This window comes from Dipodomys spectabilis, unplaced genomic scaffold (genome assembly GCF_019054845.1).
Source record: "Dipodomys spectabilis isolate Male_0828 unplaced genomic scaffold, ASM1905484v1 ptg000669l, whole genome shotgun sequence".
In the NCBI taxonomy this organism is placed as follows: Eukaryota; Metazoa; Chordata; class Mammalia; order Rodentia; family Heteromyidae; genus Dipodomys; species Dipodomys spectabilis.
In genome coordinates this window covers 4218886-4230260 of record NW_024871346.1, presented here as the reverse complement: position 1 = coordinate 4230260, position 11375 = coordinate 4218886, and the positions used below count along the sequence as shown (strand labels likewise).

Below are 11375 nucleotides of genomic sequence, written 5' to 3'. Positions count from 1 at the left end.
ACCTTTATTTAGAACAAAGAGAGATCTCACACTTGGCATTCACAAACATCATGGGAAATCCCCACCTTAACCAATACATCTAATAATGATCACTTTTGTAATATTTGAAAATAAACCAACTTTATTTGAATCAGTCAATACCAATCAAGCCTGGGAAACAAATTCATAACTGGGTCAGAGTCATGAGGAAAACACTCCGCTATAGCATCATTAGAAGGCATTGTACATTTATTAAGGCTTGAAAGCAAGGCCTGTTATTTTATTAGCACAGTTACAGGTCTCAAGAAAACAAGAAATCATCATTCTGAGTGACTTCAGATAGTAAAATGCTCGTTCTTTTATAAAAGCAAGGCATTGTTTGCTAAATTAGTTAAATCCTTATCTTATAAAATGGGACACCCAAGTAACCAGGATAATAAAACAAATCCAAACATCATCTTGATATTGTATACTTTAAATATATCCGTAATCAATATTGTGAAATCTTGAACTATGTACAAAAATACCTCAGCTTGTTGAGACTTAAAACTATTTCATTAAAAAAATCAGATTGCTTTTATAGAAACACAGATTAATCCAAACTTTATGCTGAGACAATCTTTAATTGTCCTATGTAGTGTGGACTATTTTGAAATTTCCTCAAATAACATTGAAAATGTATAGAGGGTTTGGATCAGCCCTAAAAATGAGATGCAAGTATCCTGAAAACTGGGCTAGGGAGCTGGGAATACTGACAAAGGAAGAAAGGCAGACATTGGGAGGGGAAGGTTATGCTGTTTGATTGCAAGATAAAAAGCAATCCATTCAGCCTTTGTGCAGAAGGGCTCCAAGGCCAAGGGTGAGCCACACAAGTTTCGATGTCAGAGCATCAGAACTCGGTACTCCCCTTCTTTTCCCAATGCTTTTGTAAGACTCTTCTTAATATCATTAAATAATAATAATAATAATCAAGGTCCCTTGAGAATCACTGAACTCGGCGTAACCACAAGTTAATATTGTCTCTTTCCCTGGACAGTGTTGGCAGCACCTGAATTTGCTGTCCTCTTGACTTTGTCCCTGGCCAGAGGGGGTGAACTGCAGAAGCACTTGCCAGACACATGCTACATCCAGGCCAGAGTTTCACAGGGATGGTGAGCTGTTTGCTTGTTTGTTTCTGACCGTTTTAGGGATTGAATTTAAGGCCTTCAGACCTTGAGCTCGCTAGGTGAGCTTAAGCTATACTCACCTTGTGCTTTTGACCCAGGCTTTGGACCACAATTCTCTTACCTCTCCCTCCTGAGTGGCTAGAGTTAAAGGTATATACCACCCACATCTGGCTTGTGTTTCAAATGAAGTCTTGCTAACTTTACTCCAGGCTGGTCTCACACTGTGATCTTCTTCCCTCTATGTCCTGAGCAGCTACGAACTATGCTCTGGATCAATATAGATTTTGGTAACATAGTTAATAAATTATGTTCATTAAAATCACATCCAATACCTTCTCTCTGGGCCAAATGAAGAAGTGGGCAGTCCTGGATAAGTGGTTAAGTCTAACTCAGTAATTCTGAGTATGACTAGCTTTCTGCCTCCGCTTTCCACTAACTAACCACCAAAAGAAAAGGTGATGTAAAAGCCAAAGGAGAGAATGGAATACAAAATAAAAGATTCTCAGGCTAAGTAACTCTGATGTTTGTCCCACTGAATGTGTTCTAAGGGACCAATATTCGGGATCAATTAGGAGGACTAGGGTCCAAACTACAAATGCCCCAGTCTCCCTGAGTCATATTGTGGGGTACCAACACTAGGGTAGCTGAAAAAGATGGTAGGCTGGGCCAGCAACAAGGTGAAGGCCAACGGCCAGAGAAGCTAGGGGGTCTGGAGAAAAATCTCTTTTGAAAAAGAAAAGGCAACATTATTAATATGATGGTTATTTGTTATACTAGGATAAATACAAGATATCACACCTCTAGGTCAATGGTCACTTTGCATTATCTATCAATGCACTGCTGAGATTAAGTACCCCAAAGAGCCTTCTTCCTACCACTCATGCTCCTATTAAAGTGGTTAATAACTGGGCATACCATACCCTCACAGTTATTTACTATATAGTTATTTATTATTATAGTTATTTATGCCAAATAAATGGATAGGAGGGACAGCTAGAGACCACATTCACTTGGTTTGGCCTGTTTGCTTTTAAGGACTGTCCAGTTGATGGATACTAAAGACTTTGCACCCATCAGAGCCCTTAGTATTCTGCCACTTCCTCTGTGGACAGCTTCTCCCAGGGCCACCTCTGTGTGGGGTGCTGCCCGATGGGTTGTGACAAGAGTTTGCTTGGGGACCAGAAGATGGTGAGCTGCCTGACGGTCACCTTGAGTGATCTGTGAAAGCCAGGGGAGGGCTTCTGAGAACAACACGGGCGCATGCTAACGCCACTTTGTGGAAGCTGGTTTAGGTCATTTACCGACACTTCCCCCCCGCCCCCGAAGGCTCTTTCCTTACCAGTTCTATGTGCTAACATGCTCGGGGGGCAGCTGCAGAGACCTGCCAGGTTCCCTGAGGGCTGGGATGGAAGCCACTGATTGCCTTCTCTAGCTCTCTCTCTCAGGTTTAGATAATGTCCCGGTGAGCAGCCTCGCCTTCCTCCTGCTTCCTCTCTTGGCTTTGAGCCGGGGTCACTTAGTTTTCTCCTTTAGAGATCCCTGGTGGCAGGGGGGAGCAGCGATTGCTGGGGTTTGTATGTGTGGATGTATCTACGGAAAGGACCCATACTATCCTGGCCCCTGGGGACAATGAGCCGGACCCAGGGAGCCCCCCCCCCACCCCGAGGCACGGAGGGCAGGATTGTTGGAGGTGAGGGGGGCCCAGCAGATGGATTTCTTCCAGAGCGCTCACTGGCAGGGGGGGGTGGATGATTAGTTCATTTTCTCTGAGTTTCCTCTGCACAGGTCCCCACGCTCAGGACTGGTGAGCTCCTCGGGAGGTGTTAGAACTCAAGGAGATGACTAAGAAGAGAAATGTTAACTAAAAAACAATAATGATTGCCTTAAAAAAATTCATCCATAGCAGTTGTGTCTGTTGGAAGGAAAGTTAATCCAGATGAGTCTAGTGTTCTTCAAGTTCAAGCCACCTGGTTTCCCAGTCAGAAAGGTTTATGAACTTTCTTCTTAAGGTGCTCCAAGATCATGCCAACCTTCTAAGCTTCTAAACATATCTGTGCGCCACAAACAGCTTTGTGAGAGCCCCCAGCCCGCGACCTGCATCAAGGAGCAACCTCTTCAAAAACTGGGAAGACAATTTTTTTTTGGCCAATGGTTGGGGTTTTTGCTGTAAGACTGGTAGTTATATTGCCAGTGCAAGATTTAAATCATGAGTGAAAAGCACAGTCTCACAGCTGCTTTGTCTTTACCCAGCCCTCCTCCCCCACCCTCTGCGTTCACTCCTCCATCTTCCTCATCCACCAGAAGCCGCTCACTCACAGGCACAATCACACCCCAACACTTGGTCTCCAGTGAGCAACTACTCCTACTCAGATTTGCACGCCCTGTGGCTGCAGACCCCATGGGCCTTTTTGGCATCAACATCGCTCCTCAGCCATCTCCATCTGACTCCCCCAGGTTGGGATTACCTGCCAGTTTCCTCCCTGGCAAACAAGACCAAGGACTACATGAAAACCGGAGCCAGTTGCACAAACCACATTGCACCATTTCCAGCACTGCATCAAACTAAGATCGTCTGAAGTGACTTTGTCATCTGGCTTTTGGTGCCATAGGGCAGGAGTGTCGGAAGTTGGGAGGGACCGAGCGATGGGGTTGCAGGTTTGATAAGTTACCCAAAGCCAACCTCAGCTGAGTCCTGTCCCAGTCACTGCTGCTCCTGAGAAGGTAGGGATCTCTCTCTAATGAGAACTAAAGAGACATGTGTCGTTGGCCTTACAGTTACTGAAAGAGAAGGGCGGTATTTCATGTCCATAAAGGATGAGAAGATAGTTTGGTGTTGGCAGAACCAGAGGTCAGTGATAGTCCCACGCTTGTGCTCTGTAGCTGACCCCAAATACACAGACCCCAGGTCAGGCTGGCAGGGGAGAGGCTGACTTGTATTATCCTCTTTGTTGGCCAAATTCTTGAAGTGGTGCTGACCTTCCTTAAAAAAAGGTGGCAGGCTGGAGTTCTGGTGATACCAGCGAGACGTGGCCTGATTCGACATCAAAGCACAAGTTTCCAGAGGTGATGAGGAAGAGGAATCTGTAAAGTCGAAGGTCTTTGGGAGACCCGGAGCATTTTCTGCAGTGCGGGTGGACAAGATGGCGGAGCTCAGGAGCGGCTGAGGCGCTTGGCCACGTCTGCATAGGCCAGCTCGATCTCGCTGTCCGCCGCACAGGTGTTGGTGAACTCGTCCCGGGCGTAGGCATTCTTGAGGTACCGCCACAGGCCTGTCATCTCAGCCGGAAGGTCGTAGTTGCGGTATTTCTTGGCCACAATCTAAACAGAGATGACAGGATAGAGATGGGGTGAAGGCAGGAAAGAAGTCATTGGGGAGTGCTGGGGGCCTGGCTCATGGGGGCTGGCTCAGGCACAGCAGGGACCCCCAAATGCATGGCCACCGGCTGGCCAGCCAAAGCAGAATGCTTGCCTTGCAGAAAGGCTACAGTCTTTCCATTGGATCTTACCATCTATCTCTTAATTAGATAGGATTTGCTCCTTGACTTAGTGGTCCATTGCTAGGATTTTTTTCTTTCCTTGGGAAATAATCATAGATATCCACTAAAATTTAGCTGCATAATGAGGATGGTTGGAGTGTTTAGAATAGCAAAACGTGGTATCCACCATGAATGCACAACTCATGAGTCATTAACTAATATACAAGAATACAATATAATAATACAATACTAATATACAAGAATAGCAAATCAGAGAGCGATTAACAATGCTGCTGCTGTTGCACTAAAAAAGAAAAAAGGAGAAGAGGAAGAAAAAAAGAATGAGTTGTAAAATACAGGTCCTCTATGCCAATGGGAGAGGGTGAAGGATAGGGTGAAAGTATTCCATGTACGCATGTGCAAGTGGAACAATGAAGTTGGTTGAGACTGGTCTGGGTGAGGGAGAGGGATGGAGAATGTGAGTCTGACCAAGTTGCGTCATCTTCGTATAGAGACATGTCAAAATGAAACTCCTTGGGACGAGTAATTGGGGTTAAAAAAAATGTGAGGAAAAACGCTAAGGCGAGTTCACATGCTGAGACACTTTTCGAGATGGACTGGTCCATGTAGAATGTTCCATGAAATATGAACTGACTAGAAGTAACCACGCCGGGTAACTCCTCGGAGCTTTGACTGATTTGCATCGGGAATGGAGGTGGTAAGGGAACCTCCCGTGGAGGAATGCGTGAGTGCGTGCATATCAACACGCAGGAAGCACTCAACACATACAACTCACGATGACACACTGAGTCGTGCCATTCACGAGCTTCTACGCATTTGTGTCCAGCTCCTTCACAGATGGCGGTGGGACCAACTCTAGCATGGTACCACAGACATGACGCCTGACCTGGTCACCGTGGTGGTGAGTCTCCTCACCAGGCTGTGCACTCAGAAAACCTGGCTCAGGGTTTGTTTCATGCTGTCATAACAACATGTGAGAATGCTTAGGGGGGGGATTAAAGCGAGGGTCCCTGTGTTCACTATGCAAGGTGAGCAGCCCAGAGCAGCATGTTAACAGCAGCACTGGCTTCTGACTCCCTGGACTTCTCTTTTGGAGAGACGACCTGACCCGCCCTGCCCACAGAGCCACTGATCCCCTGTTCTAGACTTTTTGCCTTTTAAAAATTTTAAATCTGCCCCAGCACTGGTGCTGAGTAGCATCCTTAGAAAGCTGCACCCAGGAGGAAAATAACGTCCTCTTGCGTGAACAGCGTCTTCTCCCACATCCTTAGGATGCGTTTCCCCTTTCCAGGTGCCTGCGCAACCTTCTATTCTCAGTCACGAGTACTGCGTGTCTGTGCCCTCTCTTTGTCCAGCCCTGTCAGGTCAGGACCCCTCTAAAAATGATAATCTTGACATTGATTGAGTAGGGAAACAACCACAGCAAATACTGGTTCACACTGCGTGCTGTTCAGCTATTGCTTCAAATAGTGCTTTTCACACACCGCAAGACCTTCAACACTCAAAGGAAAGGGTCTTTCATATTCCCACTTTACATATCCCTAAGTAAGTAAGGATTCAATAAAGAGTTGGATTTAATCTTTACTGTCTTCGGTTATCTCAATATCAGACAAGGTTCCTCTAGTGTCATAAGGAATAAAAGTCACGTGTGTGTGTGTGTGTGTGTGTGTGTGTGTGTGTGTGTGTGTGTGTGTGTGTTAGAAGGAAATGGGTCCAGGGTATCATGCATGCTAGACAAGCACTTTTCCAGTGAACCACATCCTCAGCTCAAATCATTTCACTTTAAGGGCGGAAGCTCTTTAGCAGTGGACCACCTGAAGCCAAGAGAGAGGAAGGGATTTATATATATACCACACTGAGTGAGCACTCCCTAAACCCCTGCCTACTGAATCATCATGAATATTGATCACAGCCCCTACATTCCAGGCCTTAGCTCCTTCCACTGTGCTTTGGTGCCCTGTGTAAATGGTAAAGGAACCGGCCCGCTCAGGACCACTCTTATGCTGCTGGGAAGCAGAGAAGAGGAGACTCTGTGGTGGTTTGACCTGCTGGAGGCTGAAGAAGCTGACTTGGGCTCAAAGGCCTTATCACATGGTGTCATTTCTCCCCTTCAAGGGTAGAGAGGGCCTCGCCTGGCAACCGTGGTCTTCATCTGTATGTAACCTGGACCTTGTCTGTGTGAGGGCGGTGGAGGGGAGTCTGCCATCTCTGAAACCCCCTTATCTATCTCAGAGTCAGGCTTTGTAACAAGACGACGTCAGAATCACACACACACACACACACACACACACACACACACACACACACACACACACCAGCCCCAGGCTGAGAAAATCGCTTTACAAACGAATTCGTCTGCCCCATCATCATTTAGAAGCTCCCAGAACTGTCACGTGATCCCTCTGACTGCCCTGGGAAAGAGGTGTGTCAGCTCCACTCTGCTCTGTGCATGGCTCCCGTGTTTCTGCACATTAGTGGACGTGTGTGCCTTTTCTCCTAATCAGAGCATGCCAGAGAACCTTCGCCTGTCTTCCGACTCACCTTCCGTTTCCTTCCTGTTGATATGGGGTTTGAACTGTGCCTGTCTCATCTCTGTGGGCCTGTGTGGCAGTGACTGGAGGGAGAGCCTGTAAGACCCAAGGCAGTGTGTGTGTGTGTGTGTGCACGTGTGTGTGTGTGTGTATATGCACGCACATGGGTGTGGGTGTGTGCCCGTGTGTGTATGCGTGTGTGTATGCGTGTGTGTGCGTGTGCACGTATGTGCGTGCATGCACATGTGTGTGTATGTGTGCGCATGTGTGTGTGGGTGTGCGCGCATGTGTGCGCGCACATGCACATTTGTGTGTGCGTGCACACATGTGTGTATGCGTGTATTGCGTGTGCACGTATGTGCGTGCATGCACATGTGTGTGTGTGTGTGTGTGTGTGTGTGTGTGTGTGAAGGCTGCCCCTCCCATTCGAGTTTTCAGTACTTTCTCATCACAGCTACGAAGCCAGCTTGCTCTTTCACCCACACAGCTAAACACCTGCTCAGAAAGGCCCAGCACACACACAGCAGCAGCTCGCCCGCAGAGGTCAGGTCCCCCCCGCCCTCCTCCCCCCGCCCCGCCTCTGATCTGGGGTTCCAGAGACAGCCATGCAGCCCTTCCACCTCCAGAGGCCCAGGATTCCGCTCTCAGGGCTGCTCCCTAGCAGGGCGGCTGCATGAGTGAGTCTTCACACTTCCCAACTGATCTCTTCGTTCTCCCTGTCCAGGGGGAGGTGGAGCCTGGTCATACATTAGGCTTTCCAGGTTCTTCACGATAGAATACTTCCCCACATTAAATTCTCTAAGTTAAAATAACTGGGATACGGTAGCCCCCAAAGAAACCATCTGCCATGTTCTGTCCAGTTTTGGGGTGGCCAATGAGCAAAAGCGATGATTTCATGAGGTCATGAGCTACACGAAGCCAGCACCTGCTACCACCTCCCCTCTGCTCACGGCAAGATGCCCCACTGCCTTTGGGACAAAGCGGTTTTGACACATGCGCAGATCCTTGCAAGAATGGCGGCCTGACTGAGGGAACGTGCTAGAAATGACCAGCGTGAAAAGGACTTAAAGCTAAGTGAAGCCATCTAAGGACTCTGACTTGAAAATAGCTGAAAGCCTATCCATGAATCTGTATGTGTATTTCCTCTGTGTACCTCTCTTCCTGTTTGCCTCAGGAGCTGCTCGTGGTCATTGTGTGCTGCAGCTGGAAAATACCTGGAGACACCTTTCCCACTGGGCCCCCAGGTACCCCGGGCCCTGGTGGCTGAGCTGATCCTTGTTCTCAGGTTCGCTTGGCTTGCAGAGATGAGCTATAAAAGGGAGCCAGACAGTGGAAGTTCAAACCTGGCTCTCTGTGGCATTGAGCCAGGACTACTCAGCACCCAAGGACCTGAGAGGAAGCCGGGAGGGAAGGAGCAGGGTCAGGATGCGCACACGGGCAGCTCGCACGTCCGTAGGAACGTCCATGCTCATGTTCTGAATTTGCTGTTTCATATGAAAACAGTTAACTCCCTCCGCCCAGATTAAGTTTTGGCATCGGAGGCCCAACTGGAGGCCTGACTTGGCTCTCCCTTCACTCGTCCTGCACCACGAAGGTTTGCCAGGCCCCTGGATCTGATAAGCTGGATCAGCAGAAATCCAAGGAGACAGGAGTGAGGCCCAGCCTCTGTCCCTGATCGGGTTATCTCCTGGTCTGATTCCCGCTCTGCCAAGCAAACGCACCACTGAACTTCCTCTGAGGACAGAAGATGAACTTAGTCACCTGGAGCTCGGAGGAGCTGAAGCAATGGGAAGAGGATATAGAAGTCCACAAGTCTGCCTTCTTCAGCAAAGTGTTCCTAAGTGGCTCATCGCCACGCATTAGAATAAGAGAGGAGGAAGAAAGGAAGAGGAGGAGTGAAGGAAGGGGATCCATACTTCTGCATGAAGAAAACAAATCCCCAAACAATCAAAATACAAACCCTCGCTCACCCTGCCACGTGGGGGCAGATAGAGAACTAGAACTCGGGAGGCCTGAACTGTCCTTTCAATCACTCCAATGGTAGGCTGCAGAAGAGTCATCTACCCCATGTTACTGAGAAAGTAAATCATATGTTTGGGAGGGGAAAATATGAAGTAATTAATAACTTCAAGGTGACTCAACTTGGCTGGACCTACAGGAAGCACTGGCTTGGAATGCGCTGTACCATTCCACCCCATACACACTTGGTTCCTTCCGTATTTCCTATGCTAACCCTCGTGTGGGGAACACTAGTGTGTGCCCAGCTAGCTGGTGAGTACAGCAGGGGCTGGTATGAAATGTGGTTAGAGAGAGGCCCGCATGTCCAGTGCTCGGACTTCAGCTGGAAACAGTAGGCGTATCTACCTGCTGCCCAAGGACTGGATTGGCTTCCTCTCCATGCAGGTCAGAAACACGGAGTGTCATAAAGACAGACTGGAGGTGATCTAATGATCAGTGGATGGATATTTATTTAAAGGCAATCAGGGCCACTACTAAATATCCTCATGCTGCTGATCACAAATATGGTATATAACATGTGAACACTGTTATATATTACAGACTGTGGTAGACAATTTGCTCCAGGGAAGTTAGAATGAACTTGTGACTTTGAAATTATGTAATCATTTAATCACAATCAAAAAAAAAAAAAAAAAAAAGAACCTCGGGGAAGGGAGGGAGGGAGGGGATGGTAGGGGGAAAACAATGGAGGGGGTAACAATGTTCAAGAGGAAGTGTACTCATAACCTCACTCATGTAACTGTAACCCTCTGTATAGTAGCTTTACAATTAAAAAAAAAAAATAAATAAAGGCAATCAGGGCCCCATGATTGTGCTTGGAGAAGGCCCTGTACTCTAAGAGCTTTCCATCTGACTGATCTGACCAGACGTGGACACGTGTAAAAAGCAGGGGAAAGTATGGCCAGAAGACCCAGTTAAAAGTCAGAAATGGGCCAGTGGCTTACATCTGTAATCCTAGGTACTCAGGAGGTTGAGATCTGAGGATCGAGGTTCAAAACTAGCCTAGGAAGGAAAGACCCTGAGACTCTTATCTCCAATAAACCACCAGAAAATGAGAAGTGGAGCTGTGGCTCAAAGTGGTAGAACACTATCCTTGAGCTGAAGAGCTGAGGGACAGTGCCCAGGCCCAGAGTTCAAGCCCCATGACCGGAAAAAAAAAAAAAAAAAAGAGTTAGAAAAGGATGTGGGAAATGGCAGATACAACAGATGAAGGAGAGCAGAGTCGTTCAGTGATGCTCCAAGGAGCAACACTTTTAATCCAACCAGGACAGGATACTGCGATCATGGGAGCCTCACAACACAGTAAGATTGGGCGCTGAGGCAAAGGGTTCCTCATCACCTAGAAAGATGCCTGTGCGCTGTGAGGCTGCGCAGAAGTCTTCACTGACACAGCGGGAAGCAGATCAGTGTGGGCACAGAGACTGTTCAAGATGCCCTGGGAATTTCCGCGTTAGAGTCGTAACCATGGAACTCTCAGATGCTAGCCACGACTTGTGGTGCAGCTGCCCTAATAATGGTTCAAGGGGAGACGCTCCTCCCTTTCCCCCTTGAGACCTCCATCTTTCCAACTGGCAGGGGAGGATGACAATTTGTTGCTCCGCTCAGGCCTGTGCACAGAGGAGACGTGAGAAGATACCTAGGTGGGGATGGATCTATGCCCACGGAAGGATACAGCCGGAGACAAGTCCAGGAAGACCAGTCCACACTGGAGTGACGGAACCACATACCACAATGGCGGTCCTACTGATTCCATGCTGAGCCACTACACTACTACCTTGCGTTGACTCTCCCAGTAGCCAGAGATGTTATCTACCTCATAAGTGAAAATAAAGCTCACGGAGACTCTACACCCAGCAAGCCACAGAGCTGACCTTAGACCTTAGTGGTCTGACGTCAGAGCCCAGAGGCCCTGGGCCGGGGCAGTGCCCTGGGCCGCGCTTCCCTACCTTGACCACATGGAGCTTGGGCAGGAGGTTGCAGTCAGCCAGTGTCAGCTCATCTCCATCCAGGAACTTGCGCCGGGACCCCTTGTCTTCATCCCCACACGTGCTGGCATCGATCTCCTCGGGCAGGGGCGTGTTTAGGTAGTCATCTAGTTTCTTCAGGGCCTTGGTCAGCCCTCTCTCTAGGGCTGGAAGAGCAAAAGAAGGGGGTCTAAGTCCATTATCTTGTCTTGTCAGGGA

General features: G+C 48.2%; 1 protein-coding gene across 2 annotated transcripts in view; it reads right to left on the bottom strand.

Moving 5' to 3' along the window:
- Window positions 1–202: 202 nt before the first annotated feature.
- The window catches only part of Clic5 (chloride intracellular channel 5), a 102200-nt gene continuing 91027 nt past the window's right edge, over window positions 203–11375 (bottom strand). For both annotated transcript variants that reach the window (XM_042671948.1, XM_042671949.1), the window contains exons 5-6: window positions 11139–11323; window positions 203–4463 (exon numbers count right to left, since the gene is read on the bottom strand). In XM_042671948.1, the coding sequence (XP_042527882.1) occupies window positions 4296–4463; window positions 11139–11323 (353 nt within the window). In that variant the 3' untranslated portion in view covers window positions 203–4295. The remainder of the gene's footprint in view (window positions 4464–11138; window positions 11324–11375) is intronic.